The 18,163-nt window shown below is 36.4% G+C and overlaps 1 protein-coding gene across 3 annotated transcripts in view; it reads right to left on the bottom strand.

The window, feature by feature from the left end:
- The window catches only part of PPP2R2A (protein phosphatase 2 regulatory subunit Balpha), an 89,663-nt gene that overhangs the window by 26,979 nt on the left and 44,521 nt on the right, over positions 1–18,163 (bottom strand). For all 3 annotated transcript variants that reach the window (XM_004433566.3, XM_087437343.1, XM_004433567.3), the window contains exon 3: positions 11,302–11,399. In XM_004433566.3, coding sequence (XP_004433623.1) covers positions 11,302–11,399 — 98 coding nt within the window. The remainder of the gene's footprint in view (positions 1–11,301; positions 11,400–18,163) is intronic.

The raw sequence follows: 18,163 nt of genomic DNA, 5'->3' as shown, positions 1-18,163 counted from the left end.
ACATGTTCTTTTCAAATGCACATGGAACATTCTCCAGGGTTGATCACATATTAGGCCACAAAACGAGTCTCCATAAATTTAAGAAGATTGAAATAATACCAAGCATCTTTTCTGACCACAACGGTATGAAACTGGAACTCAACTATAGGAAGAAAATCAGAAAAGCCACAATTACGTGGAGATTAAACAAAATGCTGGGCCGGCCCCGTGGCTTGGTGGTTAAGTGCATGCGCTCCGATGCTGGTGGCCCGGGTTCGGATCCCGGGCACGCACCGAGGCACCACTTCTCCGTCCATCCTGAGGCCGAGTCCCACATACAGCAACTAGAAGGATGTGCAACTATGACATACAACTATCTACTGGGGCTTTGAGGGGAAAAAATAAATAAATAAAATCTTTAAAAAAAAAAAAAAATGCTACTGAACAACGACTGGGTCGACGAAGAAATCAAAGAAGAAATCAAAAAATACCTGGAGACAAATGAAAATGAAAATACAACATGCCAGAATTTATGGGATACAGCAAAAGCGGTTCTAAGAGGGAAGTTTATAGCAATAGAGGCCTATCTCAACAAACAAGAAAAATCTCAAATAAACAATCTAACAATGCACCTAAAGGAACTGGAAAAAGAAAAACAAACCAAGCCCAAAATCAGTAGAAGAAGGGAAATAATAAAAATCAGAGCAGAAATAAATGAAATAGAGTCTAAAAAAACAATAGAAAAAATTAATAAACCAAGAGCTGGTTCTTTGAAAAGATCAACAAAATTTACAAACCTTTAGCTAGACTCACCAAGAAAAAAAAAGAGAGAAGGCTCAAATAAGTAAAATCAGAAATGAAAGAGGAGAAATTACAACAGACACCTCTGAAATACAAAAGATTATAAGAGAATACTATGAAAAGCTATATGCCAACCAATTCAACAATCTGGAAGAAATGGATAAATTCTTAGAATCATACAACCTTCCAAAACTGGATCAAGAAGAATTAGAGAATTTGAATAGACCAATCACCAGTAAGGAGATCAAAACAGTAATCACAAACCTCCCCAAAAATAATTCTACCAAACATTCAAAGCAGACTTAATACCTATCCTTCTCAAACTCTTCCAAAAAACTGAGGAGGTGGGGAAGCTCCCTAACTCATTCTACGAAGCCGACATTACCCTGATACAAAAGCAGACAAGGACAACACAAAAAAAGAAAATTACAGGCCAATATCACTGATGAACATCGATGCAAAAATCCTCAACAAAATACTAGCAAATCGCATACAACAATATGTTAAAAAGATTATACACCATGATCAAGTGGGATTTATTCCAGGTATGCAGGGATGGTTCAACATTCCCAAATCAATCAACGTAATACACCACATTTTAATAAAATGAAGAATAAAAATCACATGATCATCTCAATAGATGCAGAGAAAGCATTTGACAAGATACAGCATCCATTTATTACAAAAACTCTGAATAAAATGGGGATAGAAGGAAAGTACCTCAACATAATAAAGGCCATATATGACAAACCCACAGCTAACATCATCCTCAATGGTGAAAAACTGAAAGCTATCCCTCTAAGAACAGGAACCAGACAAGGATGCCCACTGTCACCACTCCTATTTAACACAGTACTGGAAGTCCTAGCCAGAGCAATCAGGCAAGAGAAAGAAATAAAAGGGATCCAAATTGGAAAGGAAGAAGTGAAACTGTCACTATTTGCAGATGACATGATTTTGTATATAGAAAACCCTAAAGAATCCACCAGAAAACTTTTAGACGTAATAAACGAATATGGTAAAGTTGCAGGATACAAAATCAACATACAAAAATCAGTTGCATTTCTGTACACTAACAACGAAGTAGCAGAAAGGGAAATTAAGAATACAATCCCATTTACAATTGCAACAAAAAGAATAAAATACCTAGGAATCAACTTAACCAAAGAGGTGAAAGATCTGTACACCGAAAACTATAAACCACTGCTAAAAGAAACTGAAGACACAAAGAAATGGAAAGATATTCCGTGCTCTTGGATTGAAAGAATTAACATAGTTAAGATGTCCATACTTCCTAAAGCAATCTATAGATTCAATGCAATCCCTATCAAAGTTCCAACAACATTTTTCACAGAAATAGAACAAAGAATCCTAAAATTTATATGGAACAACAAAAGACCCCGAATAGCTAAAGGAATCCTGAGAAAAAAGAACAAAGCTGGAGGTATCACACTCCCTGATTTCAAAATATACTACAAAGCTATAGTAACCAAAACAGCATGGTACTGGCACAAAAACAGACACACAGATCAATGGAACAGAATCGAAAGCCCAGAAACAAACCCATACATCTATGGACAGCTAATCTTTGACAAAGGAGCCAAGAACATACAATGGAGAAAAGAAAGTCTCTTCAACAAATGGTGTCGGGAAAACTGGATAGCCATATGCAAAAAAATGAAAGTGGACCCTTACCTTACACTATACACAAAAATTAACTCCAAATGGATTAAAGACTTGAATGTAAGACCTGAAACTATGAAACTTCTAGAAGAAAACATAGGCAGTACGCTCTTCGACATCGGTCTTAGCAACATATTTTCAAGCACCATGTCTGACCGGGCAAGAGAAACAATAGAAAAAATAAACAAATGGGCCTACATCAAACTAAAAAGCTTCTGCACAGCAAAGGAAACCATCAACAAAACGAAAAGACAACCTAACAATTGGGAGAAGATATTTGCAGACCATACATCTGCTAAGGGCTTAATCTCCAAAATATACAAAGAACTCATGCATCTCAACAACAAAAAAACTAACAACCCAATTAAAAAATGGGCAAAAGACCTGAACAGACATTTCTCCAAAGAAGATATACAGATGGCCAACAGGGACATGAAAAGATGTTCAAAATCATTAACTATCAGGGAAATGCAAATCAAAACTACAATGAGATATCACCTCACACCCATCAGAATGGCTATAATTAACAAGACAGGAAACAACAAGTGTTGGAGAGGATGTGGAGAGAAGGGAACTCTCATACACTGCTGGTGGGAGTGCAAACTGGTGCAGCCACTATGGAAAACAATATGGAGATTCCTCAAAAAATCAAGGATAGAACTACCATATGATCCAGCTATTCCACTGCTGGGTATTTATCCAAAGAACCTGAAAACACCAATGCGTAAAGATACATGCACCCCTGTGTTCATTGCAGCGTTATTCATAATAGCCAAGACTTGGAAGCAACCTAAGTGCCCATCAAGGGACAAATGGATAAAGAAGATGTGGTATATATACACAATGGAATACTACTGAAATCCAGCCATTTGTGACAACATGGATGGACATCGAGGGTATTATGCAAAGTGAAATAAGTCAGAGGGAGAAAGTCAAATACCATATGATTTCCTTCATTAAGTAGTAGATAATAACAACAATAAACAAACACATAGAGACAGAGATTGGATTGGTGGTTACCAAAGCGGAAGGGGGGAGGGATGAGGGTGATGGGATAATTCGGCACATGTGTGTGGTGATGGGTTGTAATTAGTATTTGGGTGGTGAACATGATGTAATCTATGCAGAAATAGAAGTATAATGATGTACACCTGAAATTTATACAATGTTATAAACCAATGTTACTGCAATAAACAAAAAATTAAAAAAAAAAACAAAAAAAGAATAAGGGATAAAGCTACATAGGAATGCTTATTTATCGTAGGTTTTGCATGCTGCTGACAGGAACAAAAAAAAAACCACATACACAAACTTTGCCTTCTCAGACCACAGCTTTCCTCCTGTTACATATCACTAAGAAAGGAAGGCAGATCTCAAGGCTCTCTGATCTATGTTTCTCTCAAATAGGAATTCACCTTAGACCTTTAAGGAGTTGGTTTCTCTCTGATACAAGATTCAGCAGATGGACCCTACTTGGTGTTAGATTTAAAAAAAAAAAAAAAAAAAGGAAGACAGACAAGATTCTTTTTACTAAATGTCTGTTTTTACCTTGCAGCTTCATAATATATAACAATACTCCGGACCTCGATTTCCTCATATGTTAAACAGAACTTTTCCTCTCTTACCTCTGGAGTGACAGGGCACTTTTAAGAATTCAATGAGAAAGCGAGGAATGTTCAAATATTAGTTTCTCTTCCAGATAGGGACCAAGTCCAAGCAATCTACATTATGCCACTTAGAGACAGCACGATGCAGCTAAACACACAATGGCCTGCAATTAATTTAAGGAGCCCAATCTCAGTTTCTTCTCTGTTTCTCAGTTGGAAAAGTGGCAAAGAAGATAACGACTGAACCAGATGGTCTTTAAAGTATTTTCCCCTGGTGACATTCTAACAAGCTGGAAACACACACACACACTCACGCTCTCTCTCTCTCTCTCTCTCATAATTTGACTATAGGTGAAGTTCACGAGAAAATTTCACTTTGCAAGGCCACAAGTCAAATCCTCCTTAACAACTAAAGCCTCAAATGAGGAAACCTGCGACAACCTTTATTCTGATCAAGTATTTACTTTCAAAGAGCATAAGGAGATATTTGGGAAAGAACTCAATTTCAATAAATTTCAAAACCTGTCTACACAAGTCGGTCACAATAGGGAAGAAATAAAACAGAAAAGATCAGTAGTTCGACATCCTTAAGGCATTGAAAACGTAAAAAACCGTGAAGTCTAGATACAACTCTACAAAAGAACACTCTGTCTGATAAACGTGTATTTTTAAAATCAATGTGAGGGCCAGCCTGGTGGCACAAGCGGTTAGGCGTGCGTGCTCTGCTGCAGCGGCCTGGGGTTTGCCGGTTCGGATGCCGGATGCGCACCAACGCACCGCTTTGCAAGCCATCCCGTGGCGGCATCCCATATAAAGTGGAGGAAGATGGGCACGGCTGTTAGCCCAGGGCCAGTCTTCCTCAGCAAAAAAAAGAGAAGGATTGGCAGATGTTAGCACAGGGCTGATCCTCCTCACAAAATAAAATAAAATAAATGGGGAAATACTTTCAATAAATAATGTAATAACCTGCCTGGCAATTTGGGAGTGGGTAAGGAAGGTGAAAAAAGGAAAGATCTCTGTATCACATAATTTAGGGTATTAATTCCAACTAGATAATGAATTTAAATGGAAACAAAGTATGGGTAAATGTTTAAGTAATTTGAGGGCAGAAAAATCAACAAAAACAAAAAAGTAAACAAAAGTTAAAGGCAGCCAATCTACATAACTGAAAAACATATTGCCTCACGAGATAAAGAACTGATGCCCTCACAATACATGGCCTATACAGATCAATTCAATAAATACACCATTAGAAAAACAGGGCACAAAGCAAACAATTTTAATTATTGGGAGTATTAAGAGATAAAGAGGAAAACTAAAACCCAGTAAAATAATATCTTTTCACTAGTTTGTCACTTTTATTTCTTTTTTCACTGATATTTAAAAGAGGGAAAAAAACACCAACAACTCAAGGGGAAAGCGGCAGTCTCAAAATTTTTGGTTGAAGTAAAACCTGTAAAATTTTCTGGAAGGCATTTGGCAGTATAAGACTTAAAATGTTTTTACCCTTTGATCCAGCTATTTTACTTCTAGAAAGTTTCTAAGGAAATAACAGGTGCTTCAAAGATTCAACCACAAGAACGTTTTCAGTGCTATTTATGATAGCAAAGAAATAATAAAATAAAAAGAAAGGACAGAAAGCAAGAAATAATCTAGGTATCTAACAAGAGAGACTACTTTAAATAAACTTCACTATATCTCATTAATGGGATATCATGTAATGATTAAAGATGATGATTTAGAATCTTTAATGACTTAAAAAGGTCTTCACATACAGTATATGAGGGAAAAAAACCCACACAACCCTAAATATATTATAATCTCACTTTGGAAAGACAGGCTTTTGATATACCCCAAAAGCGTTTCTTTTTGTTTGGTGGAGTTATAGGTGCTTTCTTTGCCCCTTGTCCACATATATACTAAATTGTGTACAATGAGGACGATGAGTTTTTAATTAAGAGGGAAAAAATTACGGTAAGAACACAATGAAGAATCATTTTATGTGTGAGATTGGGGAAAAGATGACAGGAAGAAGAAAAGTAAGTAAATTCTAAAATTACTGGGTATTATTCGTTTCATAGGTGTGGATCTGCTTTTTTGTTGGGAATTTTTTGGACAATATAAGAAATATTGTTAATTCAAATTTATGGGCAACAGGTAAAATGAGAAAATAATTTTACTTTAATATGTCAAAAATATTCTGTAAAGATCTAATTTTTGGCCTTAAGAAAAATAACATTTAAAGGAATCCTATCTTGCCTAACAGTTGTTTGGCAACATTCATACTGATATGCTCAGCAATCAGCAAAGGTATTTTAAATGATATACTACTACTGGAAAATATAAGACTTTAAATGAGTTGGAACTTCCAAATTAGTAGGTAACTGATAAGCACGTGATTTTGTGATAAGCATGCTTTCTAAGGTTTCTTCTATATCCTGTTAAGGAGTTTTGGGACTACCTCAATAAGAACAAAAAAATGAGAAAGATATCCTAGAAAGTTCCAGCAGTCCTAGAAAACAGAAAACAAAGGTGGTACAACAATCTGGAAAGAAATGAAAAAAGGAACAACTTACCTTCTCATCTTCTCCGTAACTGTCCTTTAAAAAAACAGGCCCCCTAGACACACACTTTAGCTTATCATGTACATCAGAAAGCCTCAGAGAAAACTGAAGGTCTGAGTAATCCAAAGTCAATAGGACACCAACTACTTCAACAACTGGGGATCACCTAATTTGAGCACCTATAGAAACAACCAAAGATCCCCTGAAATCTACAGAACACCCCCATCTATTCTAAAAGTTCCTTGGAATCTTCCAAGAAAAACTGTATTAATACTTTCACTATCAAGAATATATCCCACCATCTACTTTGTTGTTAAAAGCTATTATATACAAGCCGTGAAAATAAGTTAGTACAATGGGGTCACCTATTTCGGGACGTGCTATCAAGAACACTGGATTAGATACCAAAATGTTGGACCCTTACAGACCACATGATGGGTAGGATGCCTCATGGAAATCACTTTACCTTTATGCCTCAATTTCCCTACATGCCCTGCTTCTATCAGAGATTCTGTCAAACAAAAAACTATTCAAACATATTAGTTATAAAAATACTATTAAATGACAGCAAAAAATGTTACAGGATCACTAGGCTGAAACATATTCGAACTGAATGAAGATCCTCTAAATGATTACCCAGTTTCTCCAACTGGGGAGTAGATGGACAGGCAGCAAGAGGGACCCGCCACGAGGACAGGAAGGGGACCCGCCATGACTGAAGGGTAAAAGAAGCGAGACAGAAAGGTGGTTTCTAAGATGTCAAGGTTGATGTGCCACATTCACTGCTGCTTCGGTATGACCTTTTCTTCTTACTTAAGTAAAGGACAATAAAAAGAGTGAGTGGAAATATTTTGGTCTCTAATCAAGTGAAGTTTAGCAAGGAACCCTGCCACTGGGTGACAGGATAAAGCTACAATAGTGCAAATGCCACAGTGTTCTGCAAACAGAGCTAGCATCGTTATCAGAGACTAAGAAATGCTTGCTGGATAGGCACCAACTGTACCCTGAAGCATATGTATAATAAACGCAGTTGTTAGAAGAAGCTGGACTGAAATTCAGAGATCCAAGTTCTAATCCTAGAGCTTTGCTATTAACCTAAGCAATATAACCTTGTCATATAAACTTTTCTTGGGATTTATCTAAAAACTGGGAAAAGATCATCTCTAAGTTCTCTTCCACTTTTCAAACTATAACACTATTTTACAGACAAAGAAGTGAATTTTTAAAATCTAATATAATTATGTTAGGTATTGAAATATAGGTGCCTCTAGGTGTAAGGTACTATAATCAATGATGTAGACACTGATTTTTTTGAGGACAGCACTACATTAGAAGCTCCAGTATAAGACAGGGCTTGAAAATGTGGAAAGTAAATTAGCTAACGTGCCAAATTAATATTAACAAGATCAAGTTTCAGGGGGAAAAGTCAATTATTCTGATCATCGTTATTTAATCTATCACTTAAAAAATACACTGATATTTACACTAAGTAATTCTCAAAAGACATGCTACTAATCCGAGCGAGGTTCTAGATAATGCATCTCTGTCTTGAATTCTTAAATGCAGCTAAGAATGATAGATACATGAAAAAGGAAATTCTTTTTTTCTACCAGTGGCCCTTCTCAAAGTCAGAAGAATACGTAATTTTAAATATTAGCACTTTAGAATCTTCAGTAGAATTTTCAGAAAAGAATCACAGAAAATGATTCTTCTTTAAATTTTTTGGCCTTGGGGCCGGCCCCGTGGCTTAGCGGTTAAGTGCGTGCTCTCCGCTGCCGGCGGCCCGGGTTCGGATCCCGGGTGCGCACCGAGGCACCACTCCTCCAGCCATGCTGAGGCCGCATCCCACATACAGCAACTAGAAGGATGTGCAGCTATGACAGACAACTATGTACTGGGGCTTTGGGGGAAAAATAAATAAATAAAATCTTTAAATTTTTTGGCCTTATTTTCCGATACAAGTAAAATGTCTGAGCAGTTTCAGTAACTCTATGTTAGGCTTTAATTCCGATTTAGTATACTACTGACAGCCTTTAGGAAAATACTAAACTATTTCTTTGACTACATTTATTGAACCCCTATTAAAGCAAACACCTCCTCCATTAGAGTCTTTTTTTCACATTTGATTTTGACTTTAAGAACCACCACCTATATAAAAGGTGAAAGTGACCTCATTTTCAAGCAAAATATGCCTAAATTAGCTTTTGACAACTTATATTTTAAAATAATATAAAGTCCTCATTAAAAACGCAGACTCTCAGGGCCAGCCTAGCGGTGTAGTGGTTAAGTTCTCGGGCTCCACTTTGGTGGCCAGGGGTTTGCAGATTGGGATCCTGGGCGCAGACCTACATACCGCTCATCAAGCCATGCTGTGGCAGTGTCCCACATACAAAATAGAGGAAGAGTGGCACAGATGTTAGCTCATGGACAATCATCCTCACCAACAATAACAAAAACAATGTTGACTCTCTTAGAAACCTGATGGTGTTCAGGGCAGGCCGCCCCAAGATGCGCTACTCTGGTATGCCGATTATTTCAGAGCTGAAGACAACAGAGGCTCAGAAAATTCAGGAAGAACATTTGAGCTTCCCCTCCCAAAATGCCTAAAGAATTTAACCCAGAAGGCCTGTTCCAGGGAGGAGCCACTACCACATGATGGCTGCAATATAATGTAAAATAGACGCTGGATAAGAAAGGCACCAACAAGACCATCTTATCAAAACTTCTCTCTCCAGCCACATTCTCTATAGGAGGCCCTGTAAAGAGTTGTCTGACAAACAATTTGCATTTCCATCTCCATGTGAATTGTCTTCCCCTCCAGCACCCTTTTCGCCTTTAGCTGAATATACTTAAGGGAGCAGCTTAGAATGACGAGTTGCTCAGTTTCTATTTCCTGAGTTTCTCCCACATATATATGTTATTAAACTTTGTTTGATTTTCTCCTGTTAACCTGCCTTTTTGATTATTTGGCCAGCCATAAGAACCTTAAGGGAAAAGGCGAAGAAGGATACTTCCTCTTCCCCAACAAACTCTCAATGCAAGCCCACGAATTATCCTTCAAGACGGACCTGCTTAGGAAGGAAAATTAGTTTTAAATGTTTTTCTCCGAACGCCTTTCTTTAAAACAAAAGCAAAGTGAGGAAAGCCATTAACTTTCAGTAAAAAAATACATTCAAGGGCAGAGAACGCCTATGGGAAAGCCAGCTCTAAATTCTGAATAACAAAATTAACATTCACATCTTGGTTATCTAACTTCAATGAAACGCATCAAAGAACACTGAAAGATGACATGTCAGAAGTTGTGGGTTCTACTTGGTAGTTCTGTCACTAAGTAATCAAGTGAGCCCCCAATATCTTGACTTTCTCTGTAAATAAAGGGAAATTGTAATGATCTGTAAGATTCCATTTCAACTCTAAGTATTTCAATATTCTTATGATCAACTTTTTAGCAGCCTGAAAAAAGGAAAAGAAAACTCATTTTGTGCCCCCTTCCCACAAGAACATTATTTATCAAGAAAAGCTTGATTCTTATTTTCACACTTTCTTCCAACCAAAAAAAAAGTAAATAAATAAAAGGAGACATATTTAGTGTTTGTGCATCTTCTAATGAGACACTATTAATCATTTCTTTTAAAATTAAATTACCTACCTCACTGGGGTGTTGTGAGGATTAATTCATTAGTGTTTGTAAAGCACTTTGAGATCCTCAGGTCAAAGGCGCTATAGAAGTGCAAAGTAGTAGTATTATTACTAGATTCTTTGCTTATTTAAGGAATTTCACAATCCTTTAAAACCTAATTCTGTGTTATGATTTAGACATCTATTTGTAAAATCCTGCAATTTATCCACATTACTTCTAACTTTTTAAATATATATAGACAGGGCCAAGATGTTTCAAAACAAATTATTTTAAAGGTTTAACTTTGATCTACAAATGGTGGGAGAGAGTAAGGGAAAATCTAGTGCGATAAATTTTGTTTAGCATAAAATTTTAGTGAGAAATCTTGTCAATCAGATTTAGAGGTGTGCCTAAGTTGTACCCAAAACACAACAAAACCCACTTTAATCACATATTCTGCAACGGGAAATCCCTTTCTTCAAAGAGAAAAGGAAAAATTTTCAAATTAGCTCCACTTTAAAAGGGGTACTAAGCTTACAAATTACATTACACGCGTATACATGCAACTGTCATTTAAAACCTTCATATTTAAATCACAGTAACAGTATTAGTATGAACTGACGTACAAATAATTGATCAGAATTTTCTTTAAACTAGCCTCCCACCCCTAATTACACAAAGAAAACTAAGCATTGAGAAGAGGTCAAAGCAATTTTGCTTTACAGAGTTTTAAGAGAAAAAAATGAGGAAGGCCAAGGCTTCAAAAACAGTTAACATCTTAAATTATTCCACTTCCCACCCCTTTCTCTAACCAAATATTTTTACAATTAAAACATTGTGTTTTTAAATCAAAACCACACACGTATATCCACACAAAGCAAAGAGAACCAGAGCTATCTATACATTGGATATTCTGCTTGATAAATAGACACTTCCTTAAAAAAAAAGAAATTGCCAACATCCTCTGATGAGATTTCTCCAGTGCAACAACACAAGCTCCCATCCCAAAAGCAACCTGAAATTTAGATATTAAACCTTAAACACTTACCTCCTGCTCCTGTTGAAAGATGACGACTCTACCACCTTTATCTCCTGTTGCTAGCAATTCTCCAGAATGATTAAATTCTACTGTAGAAATTATATCTGCTGTATAATTGAAACAAAAACAGAAGACATCAGTTTTTCTTTTTCAACTCACTACAGTTTCAGAATTTAGCATGTTTTTTCCTAACATATTCTAAGTCTATATTTATTTCATGAATATTTTGGTTCACTAAAAAAACATTCTCCTCAGAATAAACCAATATGAAACTACTTTAACAAATAGGAACACAACAAATAAATACTAGTGGTTTATTAATATTTCACTAAATTCATGAATGTAAAGAAATTAACCATTTGTGAAACATTCTATGATAGCACGACTAAACATGAATAATTACCTTGCTAATTTTCTTTCTTATATACTTTGGATAAGCTTCTTTATGCAAACCCAAATATGGTTTGTAAAATTAAGGCAGATGTAACTAAAACGGGGAAAATTTTTAAATGTAAAAATAATTTCAGGTGAAATTTTAAGTCATAAATTAATAAATTTAAAGTAATAAATTCAAACAAAAATTTGCAAATAGAACACACTTGTACCAGAAATGTTTTGTGCTATGCACCTTCAATATGCACAGCTTTTCCTGTGGCTCCCAAACACTACAGGGGGTACTAGAATCAGTCACATTACACTCAAAGTCGGTGCTAACTTCACAGTCAACTTCAAATACAGTTATCGGGGTTTTTTCCTTGCTTTTTGACATCAGAGCCATTTTCATAAGAAAAAAATCTAAGTTACAGAATTGGGCATTCAGATAAAGCAATTACACTGTACAATTCACCATTGTTACTAACAAGTTCTTCACTATAAAGCATGCCAAATTAGGAAAGACCCTATCATATGCCTTTTAAATAAATAAGTAACCTTTTTTTTTTTTTTTTTTTACAAGAGAAGGATCATTTTCTGGTCTACACTAGCTGACTGTAAGAATTTAAGAATGTGAATTTATATAATCAAGAACATTAATTTAAATTTAAAAATTTACTGACCAATGTATCTTAACAATAATCCATCTAGCACTGCATCTTATAATTTTCTTTTTAGTGATTTTTCCAAGTCCAGCCTGATTTTGGAAAGCTTTCTTTGCTTCCTCCTTTGTCTAGGTCCAAGGACTTTACCTTTTTGGAACTTTCTGAGAACCTACTCAAAGTTACACATGCTGTCCCAAGAAACTGCACATATTTAAGTGCACACTTGCATACAATTTCAGAGGGTCTGAACAGCACCCCACCTCCAGCTTAAAAACCTTAACCCAGACAGCCCACCATGCTTGGTGATATTAGCAGGAAAGAAGAAATTTAGTGTTTACAATGCATGTATACGTAATACAAAGGTGTAAAGCTGAATATATTGGATTACTCTGTAAAGCCAAACATCAGTACGTGCTTAAAAGCCATTCTATTAGGTGCTCTGTACCGTATTTCTGTAGTGAATATAATAAAGCATTAAAAACATACATAGTTCCTGCACTTAAAGCACATTAGAGTACAGCTGGAGAAAGAAAATAAGTAGGAGCTAACAATATCAGAGCATATGGAGTCACATCTTACTTAAAAGTTAGGTTCTAAAGTTAAGTACTATGTAAAAATCATACACAGTAAAAAATTATCTTTAAATTCAAATCCCTTGGACAGGTATCACTTTGGAGATGCAAATTCTTTCTCTTGTAAGTCCAACAGCCAATTTTCCCTACAGCATTGATAGCTGGTGGTTTCTTTGGCTAACTCATCAAATGAATCAGTTCACTTAAATATAAAGTCATGCTACACCAAAAACACTTATCTTTAAATTCTAGAATATGCTCTTGGCTTGGTGAAATGCTCACACCTGACATCAACACCAGATTCATTCTCTTGTTCACTCAATGGAACAACAGGCAGAGTTGGCTCAGTATTTAAATTATTTCATTTGTTCTCCAGGTCCAAATTGCTGCATTATTCTAAAGTAATTACAACTCCTTGTTAGATAGATGAACTGCTATAGCTAAAACTTACTAAGGCATATGTCAAAGATCATGGTCTGACTAGCCTGACTAGCCTCTCTGCTGAGCAGTAGTGAAAAGCAGGAAGAATAGGTGTGCTGCAAGATGGGCTAAATTTCTAATGGGGGAGAAACCTCAATCTTCCTGAGGTGAACTGGACAGGAGAAAATCTATAGACATGATTAAGTCAGCAAGAAGACAATTATAACAAAGGATTGAGGAGATATGGGAAGAGGGTGGTGGTGGTGGTGGGGATTCCACACTTATATTATTCTTAGAAGACAGAATAAGAATCAAGTAATTAAGCAGCAGGCACAATACCCCAAAGTACTGAATAGGAAGATAGTACTGACTCACATAGCTAGTCATAACGTGGTCACTGAATATGTGATGACGGGGAGAGGAAGAAAGAAGTGATGTGTGCTGTGGGAGTGGGGGTGCGAGGGCCCAGGAGGCCAGGACTAGGATGGAGAAAAGGAAGGGGAGGGAGACGGAAGACGAGAAAGAAAAAGACCAATAACTTATTGCAAGATGCAACAGGGTTAAGACATCTGCTCTTACAATGTGTCACTTCTTATCCAAGGAATGGTCATTTTACTAGGAGATTTCCAGAGAGTAAAGTGATGATATGTGTTTAGTATTGAACCAGCTTTGTGGCAAGGGTATAAAACTTCAAGAGGCACAATGGAGGAAGGCTGAGGAATTCTAGAAATAACTGGCCTAAACAGTAAGAGAGGCTAAACATCAAGACAAAACAAGAATTAAAGATTTACACCATAAAAGTCAACCTACTTTAAATCCTTGAGGGAGAGAAACATTGGGTGAAAGGCATACAATTTTCTCAATTTATAGATATTCTTAAGACACTGGTGTTCGTTACTACAGCCATCCCTTTGTATCTGCAGGGGACTGGTTCCAGGACCCCCAGCGGATACCAAAATCCATGAATGCTCAAGTCCCTTAGTTGGCCCTCCGTGTCCATGACTTTTGAATCTCAGATTCAATCAACCAGATAGTAAACACAGTACACGATCTGCAGCTGGTTGAATGAAGGCCAACTGTATTTATCTTGCCAAAAGCCAATGAACAAAGAGAAAATTTTAGAAATAGCCAACCAAGTCACTGCTTAACTGAACAGTGTAAAGAAATTTTATTTGGGGGAGTAGTGGGTGGACAGACTCTCAGCCTCCTTGCTGGGATTTTTATGCTGCATATATTTAAAATACCCATATTTCAGAAAGGTAAATTATTTTCCTTGTTCGTATGATGTCATGGTGTTCCTTTGTCCCATCCTCCCAAAAAAAGAAAAAAGAAAAGAAACACCGTGATTTCTGGATGCTCAACCATCTGTACAAGTGTAAGAACCACCATACACAGAAGCACCTATTTAACCTCCAAGTTTATGGATGCTTTAAAAGTTTTTCTGAGTTGTAAAATGTCAAGATCTCACAAGGTTTCACTGGGAATATGACATAAAAAAAAGGATGAATAAAAGGGAGAATGAAGTCAAATTCTGCTTACAGATCAAGAAAAACATCTGGGAATCAATTATGGAGAACACTACAAAACTGAGCTTTGGCCCACATGTGCCATTGCATACTGGTGTGCGAAGAACAGGTTATGGATTGCCTGGATCCTGCAGAGCACTCAAATCTGTAATCTCCAGTTGCAAGCAATCTGTTTATCTCAGTGTGCCATACAAACATTACTGTTTTCTAGGTGTGCCAAGATGTGCAAAAGGTGAGGAAGCATAGCTCTAAAACTAGAGCTCCCATATCATGCCATATCCACAAGTTTGGCCAAATACTGGTATCTATGTTTCTGAAAATAACAATAAATCTATTCCTAGAAAATAGTCTTCTAATGTTCTGATTCCTCTACCATTTTAAAAAATTAGAGTAGATGACTGCAGAAAGTCTATAATAGCGCTGTTCAACAGAACTTTCTGTTACAACGGAAGTATCCTATATCTAACACTGTCCAATACAGTAATCACTAGCCACTGTGGCTCCTGAATTTTTAATTTTAGCCATATGTGGCTAGTGGCTACCACACTGGACAGCCTAGGTCTAAAACATTACAGAGTGGACACTGACTTTTACTACAAAGCCAAGAATGCTGGAACTAAGAAAATTTTGAACCTTTAAGCAATATACTCTTGGTAAAATAAAACAACTATCTCACACACACACACACACAGTTGCCCCAACGAGGAGTAGGCTGAAAATGTAAACATGTTTCATGAAAATTTAGATAGAACTGTTTGGTGGTTACTAGGGGCAAGGGGGGTGGGAGGGGGGCACAAGGGGTGGAGGGATGCATTTATAAGGTGACTGACAAACAATAATGTACAACAAAAATTTCACAATAAAAAAAAAAGGGACTGCTCTGGTGAAAAGAGCAAGCATCTGCAAAGACTTGCTACAAGAGCAGGTGCTAACGTGGTATTCTAGATATGAAATGAAACTTCCATACCTGGAAGAAAATGAACTTATCAAGTTGGCTATACTGAATCTTATCTTTTGACAAATAATATTTGATTTCCTACAAAACTCTACCAGGTAATCAGTCTCCTCCCCTTTTTATTACATTTCAGTAAAAACAAAGATTAACAAAGAACACTACAACTAACTGCATAAACAAAGGTATTCAAAAAAAGTACCTAATAAAAATGTGCAGTAACTTAGCACTTCCTCTTTGAAAAAGCTGAAGTGAAAGACAAAACTCAAAATTAAAAACCTGTAATTCATCTTCTGCCTCTGGCCCTGAGGGAGTAAGACAAGCTGGATTCATCCTCTTGCTGTGAATGACTAGAAAACGGAACAAAATACATGAAACAACTGTTTTCCAACAGCTGGACAACGTGGCGTGCACGACTGTAAACTCTTAGAGAAGGGAAACAAAGTGAGCCCTACAGTTGCCCCAGCTTACTGCCTGGATGGTGCAGTGAGTCAGAAAGAATCCAGAGACCAGCAATCTCACTGAATTGTGGAGTCAGAAACTGGAGGGTTAGAGACAGCCGAAGCAGCTAGAATTTGTGGGCAAAGTACAGAGAGAAAGCTTGAAGGATCTACAGAGGAATCACTTAAAATCTCTGGTTGAATACTGATCTGAGGATACGTTGTCTGACACTCCACAAAGCCTAGGAAAGAACCACTAGAAAGCGTACGAGGGCTCAGAATAGTTAGGGCTCCCACCAGCCACAGCAGAGAAACCTCATAATTAATGAGGCATCAGGTAGAGTCCTCAGGAGAGTATCACCTTAGTAGTGGGACTACATCAGCACTAACGACTAAATTTGTCCTAACAAAACTTAAAAGCAAACTTCGATCTCAACTAACTTCACTATGTGCTAGAACAAAATCCAACACTCAACAATGTAAATTCACAATGTCTGGCACCCAATCTAAAATCAACAAGAATGTAAAGAAGCAGGAAAATAAGACCCATAACCAGAAGAAAAATAAACCAATAGAAACAGAATCAGAAATGACAAAAATGATAGAATTAAGGTCTTAGCAGACAAGGACCTTAAAATAGCTGTTGTAAATATGCTCCATAGGCTCATGTAGAACAAATCATGAACATGATGAGAAATGGAAGACAAAGGACAAAAAAAGGAACATCTAAGAATGAAAAATACACTATCTGAATTCAAAGATACATTAGATGGATTAACAGATTAGATAACTGCAGTAAAAGAGATCAAGAATCGGAAGGCCTAGGGATAGAATCAAAATAATATGAAGCAAAGAGGGAAAAAAGAACAAAGATCTGACTTGTAGGATAATATTAAGTGTTCTAACATATGTATTACTGCATTCACAGGAAAAAAGGTGGGGAATATTTGAAAAAATGACCAGCATGTAAATGCTCAAACATGATGACACTATAGGTAATCAAACCAGAAAATCAGTTATAAACACCAATTTATAGAGGTAGATAGCAGTGGCAACTTAAAAACCATCAATAGCCCTACATTGGTGATGTGACTTTGCAAAATCATGAAGATTTCTTTGTAAAATTCCAATATTTCAAAGCATAATCTTCCCTTGATTTACACAGTAAACTTTAGTATATACATTAAACCCATGCAAAAAATACTTAATAAAATAAAATAGAGTTGGGTTTTAGGCTTAGAAAATAAGGACTTTTTTTCGGCACCATGAACATTTGACAGAATATTCTAAGTCATGTAGACCATGGGACAATTTTTTCTTGTTCAAGATTGTCCTGCAAACTGCCGAACAGCTGGCACACTTGGCTCACGCCTAATAAATGCCGATAATGCCTACAATCATTGGTAAAATTAAGTAAAAAAGAATTCAATAGGACAAAAGAGTTTATAATATGTATATATTGATAAAAGGTATGGTGAAGACATAAGCCATAAATATTTACGCCCAGAGAAGATTTTTACTTTACATATTTCAGGGTTATTAGGAATAGAGGGATTGACAAAAATTATAATTATAGTAGAAGACTGACATATTCTTCTCCATGCGTGACTCGATTAAAAAAAAAAAAGGCAAAGAAGAGGGGATTGGGCGGGGTTGGGGAGGTAGGAAGGACAGATACTTGAAAAATATAATTGATAAACACAGAGAACTTTATACTGATATAAAAAATACTTATTTCTTCCAAAGTTATGCAATTAAAAAAAAACTCACATACTGTGCCGCAGAGTCCCTTAAACAATTCTAGTTATAAATTTAAAGACCACATTCTCTAACCCCGATAAAATTAGCTAAAGATTAATAACCATTGGTTCTAATCAACCACTTGGTAATCTTAAAACTCTAAGGGCAAAAATAAAAATTAGTG

The sequence above is a fragment of the Ceratotherium simum genome, chromosome 12, assembly GCF_057802395.1.
Source record: "Ceratotherium simum simum isolate JZ-2026a chromosome 12, ASM5780239v1, whole genome shotgun sequence".
Lineage (NCBI taxonomy): Eukaryota > Metazoa > Chordata > Mammalia > Perissodactyla > Rhinocerotidae > Ceratotherium > Ceratotherium simum.
This window is presented reverse-complemented; position numbering and strand designations above follow the sequence as displayed.